A 16,234-nucleotide genomic window follows, 5' to 3' on the forward strand; every position below is an offset into this window, starting at 1 on the left:
GCGAATAGATCCCTATGATGGAGATTCTAGTGGTCTATAATTGGATGCCGTTCATGGTCGTCGACATGCCTAAAACACCTTCCTTTTATGCGGGTTCTTTTAATTGCATGCGCTCGTACCTAGACTGACATCATTGACCAACAAACAAAGCCTGACTCAAGGGAGCTTTCAAGGGACATTGGCGACTTGTGCCATAGTCGACGGTAGTCATTCAGCATCTCTACACGATGGCATCCTTCATCTTTGACCGATCTCTCCGAATGGGAGTGGTCGCTCGAGAAAACCACGACATTTGCACTTTTTCGCATACTATAGATCAGCCTTGGATAAATAATGGAAGTCTATCTAGCTGTACGTACATTATATATAAACATTCCCAGCAATCTATTGACCCGCTCAAACCTCAAACCACATTAGATGGTGGTTATCTACTTGCGTAAGTGCCCATCATCAAACCACCGCCACGAGATTTGAGTGAGCAACCACATCCCACTTTGCACCGACGTCACGAGTTGAATACCCGTTACAAACAATTGCTATAAAGCTGTTTTGTTATTGAACAAACATTGGATGTTTGCCCTGCTACAAACACCCACGTTTAACGCTTTCGTAAAAGCTGACCACACATTATTCTCTTTACAAAAACAGTCTCGCAATGCGAGCCTCAGAAACAGTCCTCGCTCCCTCATACCCAGACGCATACACAATCCAGGCACAATACATGGCCCAAACTAAAGTCGGACAGCTAGTCAAGATCAAAACTCACGTTCTCAAACGTGGACGGTCACTAGCCTACATCAAGGTCGCTATAACAGACTCATTGACAGCATCGCCGATATTCGAAATCCAGGCTTCGTATGGAGACTTGACGAAACGGGATTTACCGGGTAGTTTTGGGCTTCCCAAGATGCCAAAGATGTTTAACGAGGATGAGGGATTGTCGTGGAATGATTTATTCCTTCCACCGGGCAGCAAGACTACGTATCAGGATAAGAAGGATCGAGATTCGCATATGGATGAGCATGTTCGTATGGGTACGTTGCCAAGATGTAATGTTGGAAGGACCTTCTCATTTCACGTATTCTTTATATAGTAAGCCCACCAACAATCCGCACCGCCATGCGCCAAGCCCTCAAAACAAAAGACATGGACTCTCTCGACCTACAGCCCATGTGGCAGAGTTTCGTCGACAAACGACCACAAGATCTCACCAGTGTCGCATTCTTTGCCGATGCTGTACGCAACCTGCGATTCTTTACTGAGATCCGTATGCTTTCTGGATCTTCGTTTGCTTGTAAGCCTTCTCAGAGATCACTCTGACAGACACGTATCTCTAACACCGGTAACACCTAGATTCAACGGTAATGCTAAATCTAAACTTCTTCGCACGGCCATCTTCTGACTGTGCTCGACCGGATCTGATTGCGACGGTGCCGGATACGATGGTGGATGAGGGGATTGTGTACAGTACGTCAAACGTGTGGGATTCGACGGGGAGGTTGCTTTGCATTGCGAGGCAGATGGGGAGTTTGAAGAAGATGACGCCATCGAGGATGGCGGAAAGTGCCGGGGCTGATGCTAAGTTATAGTTGAGTGTTGATGTGTTTGGTAGAGAATATAAACTGATGAATTGTGTCTACAATTCCGTCTCAGTGCTTTGATGAGTCCCTTATTACACTTTGTTAAATAAAGGCGATAACGAGGACGGACACCGTTCTTTGTCCCCTGATATCAAACGTCGTGATAATTCCAAAACCCAATATTAATCACTATATTTAACGTTACAGTAAACCCCAGATTAACTACATTTTATCAAACAGTTTCAGACAGAGTCCAACAGTCGCAATATGCGACTGCACCACATCATCGAATGCCCGACATTCCAAAGACGACAACCCAGATTCAGAATGTTCATTAAATCCACGCGATATATCCAATCCAGATATCAACACTCGTTGCAGTTGCCCTCGTAATAAGGCCTTGATTTTTTCACGAGAAGGGTGCTGATTTATGCTATTGTTGGTGTCATTCGTGCTAGTGGTGGGTATTATGCTAGGGGTCAGAGATTGGGTGCCAATGACAACGGGTTCAGTATGCTGCCGTAGTTTGAGAGCATCGATTTGATTCGACATTGCGGATATTTCCTGTTCGAGTTCAGCGACACCTATGAGAATAATCAATCAGAAAAGCTATGAAATATGAAAAGGATTCGGTGCGATACCTTGTTCAAGAGCAAAACTACTCTGCAAGACTCTCGCCATTCGGAATTCGTTGGACCATGTTCGACGATTACTGGCCGATGCTGACGTCTGGGTTTCAGGAGATGGCGGACCATGAAACAGCAACCTGCGTGCGTTGGCAGCCTTGTAAGGCGTTCCTAACGGATTCAAAGCTGAATGGTATATAGCCCGTCGACCTTCTATAATATCACTCTCGTCAAACTCCATTACTAGTGGTTCTATATCATCAGACAGGGAATCCGATGGTGAGGTGGGAGCTTCTACAGTCTCAATAGACGGTGTTAACGGTGGTGATGACGACGAGTCGAATTCGTCTTCTACTGGATCGTGATACATATCAAGATCCGGATACAGCTGCTGTATCGGATCATTGCCGGCATCGTATATTGTATCACTGGCCGGCCGGGCCTCAAATATACCGTCGTAAACATCGTTTAGAGCATCGACGCTCTCCAAATCTGTCGTCGATAGTACCGAGTCGTTACTTTCAGAGTATGCTGGATTACCAGTAAACCGCTCGTTATATAAACTATTTCTCCTGTTACTGCTACTGTTACTCCTATTACTATGCCGCAGCAAGTCCTGAAGGAGTGCATCTGCGACGAGATCGGGAAACGGTGATTGCGAGTCCTTTACGGCATCAGCACTATACATGTGTTCCTCAAATAATGGCGACACGATGTGCGCTTGGTGTATGAGCGACACGTTGGCAGATGGCGGTGGAGTTTGCTCCTGTATTTGAGTCCAATCTGGGGACATGATGTTTTGATGTTGATGATTTGCGCCGTTTGGAGTTACGGAGCTTCCAACACTGCTATTACTAGTAGTAGTTGAATCTGTTCCAGATATAGATCCAAATGGTTGAGGCCGTCTCGTAGGAGTCCTTGGTCCGATTATTCGTCGTTCCATGCTGAAATTGTTGGAGTTGATGAAAGTTAGCTTTTTGATTCCCATCGCAACAAGTGGCTATAAAGAAGGAAGAATTTTACTTTGATATCGACCTGAAATAATTTGATATCAGCGGTTGGCTTTGTCCACCACTGGGTTGTTCTTTCTCGGATCGTCAACTCTTTCAACATACGGTAGCATTGGCTTGCACATCATTATCTAGTATTGAAAGGGGATGTTATCAAATGTCAGCCACTTTATTACGCGTAAATGCACGAGATTCCCGTGATTTGATGTGAGATATGTTTGATTGACGTGCGTCGAGTGCAATCACTGGGTCTGTTTTCTTGTTTTCGCGACTGACCAACTTAATCCTCCTAACACCGATGACAACAATACAGATGGGACGTAAGAGGAGGAAGCACTCCAGAGATGAAATATGAAATAGAGCAGGATACAAGATCGGGACATAGAATTGCTAGAGTCAAAAACCACCTCAGTGTGAAATTACTTGTGCTGACACCACCACATCCCTGATGGTTTCAAACAAGCCTCGGGCAAGTGGAAGCTCGAAAAATTTAGTACAGAATCTATTCTAGATGATGCTATACGGATGAGTCTATTGAGGGGTAGTAAAAACTCTCTTTTACTAACATGAGGGAGGAACCTCATCCACTCACTTCCTGTACCGCTTTCGAAGCAGTCTCGGGTCTGAAGAACGTGTCTATCGTGCGAGGCCCATTGCCATCTGATCTTCTGGAGAATCTGGCAAACTGTTGTCTGGAGAGCCTATCACTTGAATTGGTTGACGCCTTTCCTATTACTGGTTAGTTTCAAAACAGCTTAGCATTAAGTTGAACCCTCCTTGCTGAATATTTGTAATGCCGATCTGGAAATCGTGTTTCTTAAGAGCTCCAACACGTTGAAGATGCTAAACCTGTATCTGTTGTGGTATACATCCGCATCAACCGTGTTTCAAAATGATATTCCAGCTTTACGGGAATTGGAACTCCTAGAAGACAATCTGCATAGTGGTCTGCTTGATAGCACGAACCCTTTGAAAAGTGTCATGTCATTGACCTACTATGTCGGTCAACTTGCCCATGTGGATTTCCAACGTCTGCAGTAATACTTCCAAATCTCTGTTGTGTGACTTGTCAATGTATGAACTGCTCTGCTCATACGGAAGACATCTTACGCTTGATGATTGGACGTCTAGCTCGTCTAGAATCCCTGGACTTGGATAGGTCTCATATACCACTATCTGGAAACGTCATCCTCGCATGTGTTATGACACGACCTTCGTCATATCCTCGCATTGTACTGGAAGGTTGGAATACCCTCACATTTCTTGGCACAATAACTGACGGTTTACAAGGTGGTGGAGGAGACCAGGATAAGATTATACTACGCGAACGTGTGGCAGTTGCGTCACAACGTAAGCTGGTATAAGGTCCGAATTTGAAGTTACAGGCAACTTTTTACGGTCGAGGTCAGTACTTTCGATGCCTACTAAGGCCAGATGAAATACTTATCAAATCGAAATGTAGATTGAACCACCGCTGATGAAGTACAACAAAACCATGTCAAACTTCTTTGTACACAATGCTCTATTAGGCTGGTATAATCCAGAATGCTATCATAAGATTTGAAACCCCCCTGCTGATAAAGCAGAAACCCCATGTCAAAAGTCATCTTGTACTTATAGAATCCTTGTATTCCAACCCCAATCCATAGCTTAGCTTGTTTGTATCAATATTGCAAAAATGAACCGAATATATACATATGTATATCAAACTGGTGCATGCAAACAAGTTTTTACTAACATGAAGCACAATCTGCGACATTGAGCTGGCAGAGTACAAATGCGTACCATTCTGCAAGAGCAGCTATTCTCACATCACCACTGCCTCCAAAATGTCCAGCTGCGTCAACTCTCAATAATAATGGTCTGGCATCGTCCATGCTAGTGGTGTTGCTACGACATACCCCATTTGTTGGGACTGTCTCTTGTGTTGTTCGAAGTTTCGCAATCCCTAAGAATGAGTGAGGAGTCAGGTACAGTACTGTTAGTAATCATTCTTTGCCTGCTCCTGTTTTTTTGTGCAATCTCTGGCTTCCCAAGCTCCCAAGCCCATTCCAATCAACGCAACACAAACTTACACTTGACAGGCTCATAGTAAGGCACACGCCCATCATTCATCCCAGTAGAAACATACAGTGCCGGAAGTGTAGATCCATTGACAATGTTCTCGTATGGCGAGTATTGTAATTGAATCGATAAATCACTTGGATTGTTGGGGTTTCCCCATTCACTCCATTCGTATGGCGTCCATGGTACTGCTTCATCAGCCAAGTCACCTAGGACGTCTATAAAGGGCACTTGAGCCACTACTGCTTTGACGATGTGGCCAGATTCAGCATTAGGTGTGTAACCCCATTCGTTTACTGCGACTCCTACGTGTTAAGTAAATGTGACAAGGTGAAAGAGAGTTTACTCAAAATCCTTGTACCGCGAAAGGAAACAATTTTTTGTTGCTCCATCATAAATCATCATACCTGCAACCAATCCACCAGCGCTCCTTCCTTTAAGCGCAATCAACCCAGGCTCTGTCATCCCTCTCGCAACAACCTCATTCAAACACGAATGCACATCCACAAATGTGTTTGTCTTGTTCACTCGTCGGCCATCCTCATACCATTTGGCTCCCATATCGCCATCACCACGAGGATGACACAGTGCAATGATAACACCACGATCAAGTAATGGGAAATAGTCCTGTGTGAATGCTGTTTCTATGAAGCTACCATAAGCACCATATGCCAGCATGAGCAATGGTCGTGCTTTGTATAGAGTAATGTCTACTGAATCTGAGGTGCCGATTTTACGTTTGCGGAGTAAGGAAACAGGGACTTTGACTGCACTGGTGGTAAAGAATCTATCTTGGGCATAGTCTGACAGATTATACCCTGTTACGATATCTTGCGCAATGAGTGTATGAGGAATACCAGTTTGGTTCAGATCGAGTGTGTATATATTACGAGGCTGTAGATACGATGAATTGGAATACGAAAGGCAAGACGTATTGTATCGTCTATACAATCTCGATTCCATATCTGTTATACTTGATGGCATCACGGAGTACACTTGAGTAGCAGGATTCTGAGAGGCAAATGCAACTCGAGTCGCTGCTAATGATTCCAAATCTACTATAACCATCGATCGTAGTCCTGAAACCCACACCCAAGCTACCATATGCTGTGAAAATACTTCGATTCGTTCAATGAATTGACTGGAATTATGCGCTAGTACTACTTGTGCAGTCGCCAGCACCATAGACAGATATGGAGGCTGGTGTCCAGCAAGTACATCAGCTACAGGTACTCTAATGACTTGATATTCTGTTGCGTTGCCGGCATTGGTACGAATGTACAAGTATCCGTTTCGGTGTTCTATATCGTATTTGACTCCTTCTTGTCGCGTAAACACCGTTTGAAAGATGGATGAAGTTTGTCCTCGTATTCGTATCTCAGATGTAATGAGATTACTAACCTAGGAGCGAAAGAAAAGAGACAACGGTCAGCCTCGTATAATGTTTAGCAGCAAGCGAAAAATCAGCGCTCACTTTGATCAAGATGTACCGACCATCATTAGTAGAATCCACTTCAGCGGTATACCTGTAATCTGGTTCATAATACACTAACTCTTCTCCTTGCATTCTACCTGTTCCTCGCGTGATTCCGTCCAAATTATACCGGTATATACGATTCGGGATACCCAACAGAGAATCCATAACGTTATAATAAATCACATCCCTTTCTCCTGCAGCAGGATCAATCTCTCTAAACCATCGAACGCTGTAATAGGTATCGTGGATGTCTGGTCCCATACGTTCATGAGAAGTCAAATTGACTAGGTGAATGGTGTAAGCTTCATTGCCGACTAGATCTACCGAGTAGGCCAACAGATTCAATGAGGTGACTTCAAAGATACCCATACTGAAATATGAGGATGTGTTGTGTGGAATGGTGGCAGGATTCAACACTAGTTCCGAGTTCCCAGTATCAGGATATGGACAAGAGCATGACGAGTTCGCCGGCAATGCTTTCCTCATATAGCTTCCATCCTCACTAATCCAATACACGTACTCTCCGGCCTCCCATACAGAAGTACTCTTCACGCCACACGGCAGAGATGAGTAACTACTCTGAGCCTTCCAACCCTGTAGCTCACTGACTAGCTTCTGTTGCAGGCTAACAGTAGAAGCCATCATTGACGTTGTATAATCGTTCTCTGCCTGGATGTAGCTAGTAACAGATACATCATTCCGGAATTTAAGCCATCCATAGTCGTCATGCACTACTGTATCGTTTCCTACGATGATGGTGGTCGGTCTACGTTGAGCTACAGGTGGTATTGGGATGCTGGTGGTAGTAGTGGTATTGTTATTGACGATTGAGGAAGAAGGCGTTGGTCTCGTCGCAAACAGTATGTAAATCCCGGATATGACGATTAGAGACGTGCAAGCACCAGCCATCAACATGGTAATTGGCTTGAATGGACGGTGCCGTGGTCTATTTGACATGGCGTTGCCAGATCAGTACTGTTGTCACGAACGCTGCATGTGCTGCAGATGTTGATCAGATATTGGACGCAATATACACGTACTTTGACTTTTTGGGACTATAAAGTCCCACATCCAGCCATTCGTTTTCAACATTAAAGTCATCCAGTCCAATATCGGCCTCCTCCTTATCAGCTAATCTTTGAAATTTGAGTTTGGGCATATTTACGTTCTGCAGATCTAGCGATGACGGAGAAGATCTGTGATCAAGGTATCATTTAGAAGTAATAACAGACTCTGCATTTTGAGTTGCGCTACACCTTGCTTTGCAGGAGATCAAGCGAACGGGACAAAACTAAGCGAAAATCAAAATTAGCTTTTGACGAAGCCAACTGACTCTACGCGATTCCAATCCATTCCTAGTAATTATCATTAAAAAAGACGCGAAATTGAAGTCTCGAAATAGAGTTATCATCCTTCAATTCACGTATATTCCGTCAACTGTTTTTTTCGTTTAAATGCTTGGTTGATTTCAACTACTTTGACGACTGGATTCAAACTGAAGATAGGCGAGAGAGCAGAGCAGAAAAGGGTGAGTTCAGAGCTATTCATTGCTGTCTTATAACTTCTCGATGTCATCAGTTTGCTAACACCATCACATTCTACATTCATCAATCAACGAATAGATTGCCGACGAAGTGGTGATAGAACGAGACTGGCTGCCTACTGAGATAGTTGACAAGATACTGGAATATGTTGCAGCAAGCTTCCAAGACAAGAGATCCAGGTCCTATAAGAGGACATGTGCTCAAATCACCTGTGTATCACAACATTGAATGAATCCCCTCTCCCCTCAAATCTCGCTACCAAGCTCGTTGAACGCCACGCAACCACTCTCCGTCAACTATTTACAGAATCTAGAATACACCACTACCTGACGTCCCGTTGCCAAAACTCGAGTCGTTGAACATACCAGCAAACCACATTGAGGCCTTACTACTATTACGTACGTATGGCAGCCAACTCCAGTCTCTCACAATCGGGCGTTGGCTTGATGATCCTCATGTTCATGAGGCTGGGGAAGATGGGGTTTTGAACATCGAAGCCATACTAGAGTGCTGTCTGAATCTGGTCGATGTGGACTTTGGGTGTATCGATATTGATCCAATTATAAAGCTACTCGTCACCAAACTGGACAAGCTGGAGCAAATGCAAGTTTGTTTTAGTATGCCATCCCGAGAATTGGCAAATCGCATTGCCACTAGAAGAGCTCAAAAAGGTCTGAAAGTATTCTTGAATATGTACCATGCAGAGAACTTTGATTTAGGGGATCTGGATACATACAGGCTTTCTGGATGTAGTTTGCTGATTACCGACTGGAGAGTAGATAATATTCCTGCGGTCATCCGCAAAATGGAAGTGAAGGTTATGAAATCAGAAGTTGTTGCCAATGAAACTCAACAGTCTTAAAATATGTAAACCTGTTTGAGCAGGGCAACCGCTGTTGCAGTATGGCGTTTCCTTGAACGATAAAGAAGTCTTGTCTGTATTCGCTTTAAAAGTCAAGATGAAGATTACGTAGAGTAGAATATGCTCGTAAAACGAATGTACTTAATATAACTGCACAGCTATTCGTGCCGCATATTGTTGGAAATCTCGACTCCTTGGAATCGGCTGATCTCAACTTTGTCTAAGTACGCAGATGAAGATTCCAACATGACGAACGTATTTAAATCACTCACAACGTGTCAAGGATGCTCTAAATAGCAAAGAAGAAATTACTCGTCGTTGATTGGTCCAGTTCATAAGTACACCAAAGCCTCCGATTTCTACACTAGGGAACGGGTGCACCTTACTGCCAGCACATCAGCCAAGGATCACTATAAAAACAGCGCTTTACAGGCGGCGAAACTCTCACACTCTAAAATTCATCGACCCACCTCTACCTCAATCAAGGAACTACTCTCGATCCTAGTTGCTTGCAACAATGAGCCTGGAAAAAGTACAGATCTTGGACTCAACGACCATGGTCGATGCAGCAGAGGACAAGGCTGCCGTGCCATTGGAACTAGAGGATCAAGTATTTCAAGTATCGAACATGTCAAACTTTGAGTAAGCATATCTCCTTTTTTGAAGTTGACGTGGGATTGATTGATGTGTGGTGATCTTCACATGTGAGGGGATCAGGGTGGTGGGAATGAAGAAGAAACGGTTGTGATCAGGATGACATATCAATTCAAATGGTGCTGGTATTTGAAATGGTCGATTTCATGCGTCGTTGTGCCTCTCCGCACCACCTTTTCTCTTTGAGCCAGCTCGGTTGTTTTTGAACCACCCTTGCATTTTACATCTGGGGACATTTTCATTGCTTTGGACGATGATTTAAATATGATGTTTCCTAATTCAACTTCTCTCTTGATGTTATTCCTTGATCTGACTTCCTTTCGCATACTTTTTGCTCAGATTCACACTGGTATTCGTCGGACTGGCTCTCTCGGTTTTTCTTGCGGCTTTGGATCAGGCAAGTGGAATTGTTCGATTTTATTGGTTTACGTTGTGTCTGACATTGCTCTTTGCCCTCTACTAGACTATTATAGCAGGTTTGGCTCCACTGCCCTTTTTTGATCAGGCCTCAGGTTGTGTATAACATCTCTTTGCTATTCTAGTCGCTATCCCTGCTATCGCTATAGAATTCTCAGGGCTATCTCAGATTAGTTGGGTCGCTAGGTGAGAAGAAACGAAGCCTGCCAACAAAACCTCGCCTTCAACTCACATAATCACGACACAGTGCATATTTCTTAACCGCAACTGGATTTATTCCAACATGGGGCCAATTATCAAACATATTGGGGAGAAAGACTGCTTTCTTGATTGCCGTGTCCATCTTTGAACTAGGTAAGCAGGTGCCACGTCGTTGCTTGTATGGCCAGACTGACTCTTTTGTTTCACTTTAGGATCTGCTATGTGTGGTGCAGCACCTTCACTGACTTTCTTGATTGTGTCGCGAGCTATTGCTGGATTAGGTGGAGGTGGAATCTTCAGTAAGTGTTCTAGTTGCATCCCAAAAAGAAAATTAAAATTAGAAATATAACTTTCCTCCATCTTAGGTTTAGTAAGCACTTTCATCTCTGAAGGAACGCTGTAACGCATGCTAGATCTTGCTGTGTATGTGTAGGTTACCATCATCATTGCCGATCTAGTTCCAATCGAAAAACGTTCGTCGTATTTGGGTATCATTGGAGGTGAGCGTAATGTTTACCTTGAGACGACACTGAAGAAGTACTCATGAATCGCATTCGAGTAGGTTGTTTCGGTATTGCATCGGTAGCTGGACCACTCTTAGGAGGAACGTTGTATGTATACAACTTGGATCTGTTGGTAGCATTCGTAATTTTTTTGTTTTTGTTCTAACTTGCGTTGCTGTGGCAATTAGTGTCGACCACATAACCTGGCGATGGTGCTTTTATAGTACGTGTTTTTTTTGTAATTGGTCACGTTTTAGACACATTTGATTCTAACATTCAACTTTGTCGCTTAGTCAAGTAAGCAAAAAACGCTACATTTACTCAATATCAATTGCAAACCTACATCGGCTCACATTTAACGAAATCACAGTTTGCCAATCGGAGCTATCACCGTACTAGTCATTGTGGTCTACCTGAACCTCGGCAAACGAAGTAGTTCCTTCTGGGATGGTGTCAAGAGAATTGATGTTATGGGATCTCTACTGCTGGTTGCAGCTGTCGCTTGTTTGGTGCTGTGTTTAGTCAATGGTGGCACGGTCTACGCATGGAATTCAGGCTTTGTTATTGGATTCTTTGTGGCAGCTGGTGTCCTAATTGTGAGTGTCGTTCACATTGTGGATCGTTTCGCCGTCTTGTTTGTTGAGTATACTTACACGTCTCGTTTTTCTCAAAGGTTCTCTTTGTGATTGTTGAACTTCGATTCGCCGTTGAACCAGTACTACCGTTCGGATTGTTGACAAATGTATCACTGACATGTAGTATTCTGGCTTCATTCTTCTTTGGAATGACATTCTTTGTTTTGGTGAGTGTCAAAAAATCCTCTTGAATTGATCTACAATTTGTAAGTTTCTCACACAAGCTCCCACTTGCTAGATCAATTACCTTCCATACTACTACCAAATCGTGGACGGAGACTCGGCTACAACTGCCGGTAAGTTCCACCGTTGTTGCACTGTTACTCGCAACTTCATTAAACTGACATCTTTGATTCTCTATTGCACAGGTTTACGTATCCTACCATTCATCCTTGGTGTAGTGTTTGCCAGTATTGTTTCGGGAGGTGCAACCGCTGGTATGCTTCCTTTCTTATCAACTTTTTTGGTGCATCCACTGATTTGACTTGCACATAGTAACTGGATGGTATTGGCCATTCTTCCCAATCGGAGGTGCCCTAGTCATCACCGGTGCCGTTTTAACAAGTACATTAGACGAATTCAGTGGTACTGCGATGCAAATTGGATACTTGCTACTTGCTGGAGTGGGTGGTGGCGCCCTTATACAGACGCTCTTGATTGCAGCTCAGGCCTCAGCCAAGACCGAAGATGACGTACCAACTGCTACCGCCTTGTCGAACTTTGGACAGACGTTGGGAGCTGTTGTTGGTAAGAGTCGCGAAGTCGTCATCAATCAACTTGAACTGGTGACGTGCTGTATTTTGCTAACGCTACCACACTCGTCAAGGTATCGCAATCTGCGCCAACGTATTCAACAACCAGACAACTACTGGGATCAACAACTACCTTTCAACGTTACCGGCAGCAGCAGTTGCTCAGCTTCCACCAGCAGAAGCTATTCTAGGCAATGTAGGCGTACTCCAATTCATAACACCACCATACAAGGCAGGATACATTCATGCTATTGTGGGAGCCGTGCAACTGAACTTTAAGCTTGCAGCAGGATTTGCAGCCCTTGCCCTTTTGTTGAGTCTGTTTATCAAGAAGAGCAAACTGACAGGTGCTATTGCTTTGAGCCCAGCTTGAATGGATTGGCATGGGGCATTATGTCCTTTTGATTAGTAGTAGTAACTGATACATTTTAAACGTATAAAACAACTTTTTGGATATATCAATTCTGTACTTTGTTAGTCGCTAAGACACCGTTTGGCAGAAGAGCACAACGCGCATCACTAAGGTGGATGGAATTGTGTAGGTGGAAGGTTCATGACATGGACTATAGCAGGGATTGAGACACGTTGACAGTGCAAACAACCTTGGGATGTATCCAGATGGTATATCATTTCTTTTTTTTGGACCAGAGTACAAGTAGGCTTTGACATCCCAACAGTTCAACCAAAGAAACCTCCACTTCATCAAGATAGCTTTCAATCGTTCTTTAATCCTCCTCCATCGCTCTTCTAGCCTCCACCATCCAAACATTCAACTTTTTTTTCAAGACCAAATGTTGATGCCCAACATCAAAGTAAACCCCAAATAATAAAAAGAGAGGAAGAGCCAACAGATATCTCTCCAGACATTGCCTTCGCCTTTCATGGATGCCCCATGAAAGAAGCAGATCTCGGGGATGGCACCCGACCAGAGAGTTGTAATGAATTTATCTCCATCCACGAGACGACTCGACAACATCATAGGCAATACCATCTGCATGGTTGCACATCTTCATAAATGAAAATGCTCTCCCACGCGGTAACCATCATAGCGAGTGCTTATTGTGGATGTTGTTTTCCTGAAGAAAAGGAAATCTGTTGGAACCGTCATTTCCTATCGATTAGCAAGAGAGAAGAGCGACGCGTGGTATGGCTACTGACAGCTATCCGGAACCCGTAATCAGGTATATATAGCGTTTTCCATTGCCTTTATCTTGTATATTTCATGTTTTATCACGTTCCTTGTCAAAACCTAATCTATGAAGCCACAGTCGTTTGGCATTGGAAGAGTCGACCAATTCAGATTCATTATATATTCTTAATATCGTTACTAACATTCACGATCACTCACCTAGATGGTTTCATGCAACCGATGCTCCGAAATACGACACATCAGCGTTCAAGCTGGTCAAGAATTATGTTGCTGACAAGACACATCAGATAAAGGCGTCTCCTACAACTTGGCTACCGTTTTCGCCAAGAGATTCAGCTGCTATTGAAGCTACTTGGCTAACAAATAAAGAAGCGCTAGCTGCAAAGAGAGGAAGCTTCACCGCAAGTAGACCAACAAACTTGGATGATGAGAAACATGCTACTTCTGCTGAGCAGGCTGGACCAATGAAAGTCGCTGTTGGTGAAGATCGCTTGTTTGAGGTTGGATCTGTATTCATGTGTCTCTGATCGGATGGGTTATTCATCGTTATCGACACTTTAGGTTGATGTGGAAACCATGTCGCACTATCCACTGTATTGGTTTGGGGCAGTATACGAGATAAGACGTGGGGCGTGGTTTATGAGCACAGATGGTGCTAAATTCAGTCCTTGTGAACCAAACTTGGGTCGTCAATTGGAAGATGGTTACAGGTCCGTATTCGTTCTCGAAGATTATTCTTTTTCTGCGGTCGTCAAACAACCATTTTCATGAACAGGAAATTCCAACCATGGAAGGATCCAATAGTAGAAGAATCCGCTGACTCTCACCTAGCTCCGCCCACCACCTCACCAAAACCAGTAAAACCAGCAACAGCAGATGGTCCCAAATGGCAACTTCTTGGTCCATATCTACACAACTATGCCATGTATTCGAACGCTTCAACTGCCTGGCTCATGACAGACTCGATACTATCTCGACTGTCAGGTGGAACGAGACTCGTTCGAGGATACAATGAACTCGAGAGTCTCTTATCCAAGAAGAAACCAACCACGAACACAGTCGAAAAGAAGAAGAGTGGTGCTTCTCTCGTCCCGGAAGATGCTAAACAGAGTGTGACTACAATCAAGGATGTAGCTGGTCAGGTTACGTCGACTGGTAAAGTCACGTCGAATGATGTGAGGAAGACTCAGGAGAAGATGGAGCAGGAAGATTATAATGAGAATGAGGATAAAGATCGCGATATTCAGCATTTGATATTGGCTATTCATGGGTACGTGCAGCGTGCGAAACAATGTCTATTGTAGTCGTAGCAAAAAAAGCCGGACTGGTGCATCAATGGATGTAGATACTCCACAACTAACTCGACAATTACTGTAGCATTGGTCAGAAGCTTGGTGAGAAGATCGAATCGGTCAATTTTGTCCACGACTGCAATGTACTACGGCACACATTCAGAGAAGGCTCTAAACTTGTTGCGCCCACACCAATGCCCTCAGAGAAACTCAAAGCGCCACCTGTATCTGCCACGTCATCATCAAACAAACACATGAAAATGCCTGACGGTGGTGGTGTACAAGTATTACCCGTAATATGGAGACAAAAGATCCAGTTTGGTGGTCGAGCTAAAGCTCAACGTGATGCACTCGCTGCTGCTGTATCAACCAATGGTACTTTAGCGGGGCCTGTTGGTGCTGGACAGCTGATACCTACTGATGCTTCTGAGTCCAATGTGTCTGAGAATGGTGCTGGTAAGAAGGATACGGCTGCCACCTCGGTTGTGAGTGAGAACAGTGCTGAGGAGGAAGAGGAGGATGATAGTCAGCATACTACGTTGGAGGATATTACGTTGGAAGGTGTTCCCAGTATTCGCATGCTGATTTCGGATGTTGTGCTTGGTGAGGCATAATCCGGCCTTTGGTGCTTGTTTTTTTTGGATTCCCTAACGCAGTTCTACATCCTTAGATGTCTTGCTGTATATGACGACTCGATATCGTCAAGAGATGATCAACAGTGTCACTGATGAACTGAACAGGTACAATGAAGATGCTTTCAATGCACTTGCAACTCGCAGGTCACTCATTTTTTGTTGCCTAGGATATACCGACTCTTTAAAGCTCGAAATCCAAATTTCAACGGCAAAGTCCACTTATACGGCCATTCACTTGGTTCTGTAATGGCATTCGACATTGCATGCAATCAACCTGATCCATCAGATGACGACACCGCACATGATGGTGAAGCAGCTGAATTATCACGACAGCGCTCGTTTGGTCCTGGTGTTGATTTGGGTGATTTCCGCGGACCATCCTCTAATGAGGGTGCTGGAGGAAATACAAATAGTGGGCTAAAGATGAAGAAGAGTAGAGACAGATTGAGGAATCCTGTTGGAGGAGAGATTCATTATCGGAAGCTGGAGTTTCAGGTTGATAAGCTGATGAGTGAGTTCGTGTTTGGGTGCTATTTCATTCTGAGAGCACTGATTCACATAGCTACGTCTTTTTTAGCGATTGGAAGTCCTGTAGGATTATTTTTATTGTTGAAAGGTATGCGAAAAAAGCACTTTTTCTAGAACAGGAATTCACCTGAATCGACCGAGTGATTGATTCTCTCTCGCTCCTCGCATAGGTGACAAGCTACGACCTCCAGTTCCAGGCGTCGATCACGACGAAGATGTTGAAGGTGACTTTGGTGTCTCAAGGCCTGCAGTGAACTCGGTTTACAATATCTTTCATCCTCATGGTAAAGCAACCCCCCCCCCC

The 16,234-nt window shown here is 44.0% G+C and overlaps 2 protein-coding genes across 2 annotated transcripts; one reads left to right on the forward strand and one right to left on the reverse strand.

The window, feature by feature from the left end:
* Window positions 1-1,802: 1,802 nt before the first annotated feature.
* SmJEL517_g03589 (uncharacterized protein) lies at window positions 1,803-7,916 on the reverse strand (the record flags this gene model as incomplete). The annotated part of the gene is made up of 8 exons (XM_031169517.1): window positions 1,803-2,164; window positions 2,222-3,206; window positions 3,322-3,347; window positions 4,955-5,164; window positions 5,292-5,585; window positions 5,688-6,681; window positions 6,755-7,703; window positions 7,798-7,916. 8 exons carry the CDS (start codon window positions 7,914-7,916, stop codon window positions 1,803-1,805), a joined length of 3,939 nt encoding a protein of 1,312 aa, XP_031024543.1.
* Window positions 7,917-9,680: 1,764 nt separating this feature from the next.
* Window positions 9,681-12,698, forward strand: SmJEL517_g03590 (uncharacterized protein; the record flags this gene model as incomplete). Its single annotated transcript, XM_031169518.1, has 13 exons — window positions 9,681-9,773; window positions 10,281-10,293; window positions 10,360-10,420; window positions 10,482-10,588; window positions 10,648-10,734; window positions 10,894-10,935; window positions 10,998-11,046; window positions 11,309-11,534; window positions 11,612-11,740; window positions 11,812-11,869; window positions 11,942-12,010; window positions 12,069-12,320; window positions 12,400-12,698. The coding sequence occupies 13 exons, from the start codon at window positions 9,681-9,683 to the stop codon at window positions 12,696-12,698; spliced, it is 1,485 nt and encodes a 494-aa protein (XP_031024593.1).
* Window positions 12,699-16,234: the final 3,536 nt, after the last annotated feature.

This window comes from Synchytrium microbalum (assembly GCF_006535985.1).
Source record: "Synchytrium microbalum strain JEL517 chromosome Unknown SmJEL517_scf0019, whole genome shotgun sequence".
NCBI classification, from domain to species: Eukaryota; Fungi; Chytridiomycota; class Chytridiomycetes; order Synchytriales; family Synchytriaceae; genus Synchytrium; species Synchytrium microbalum.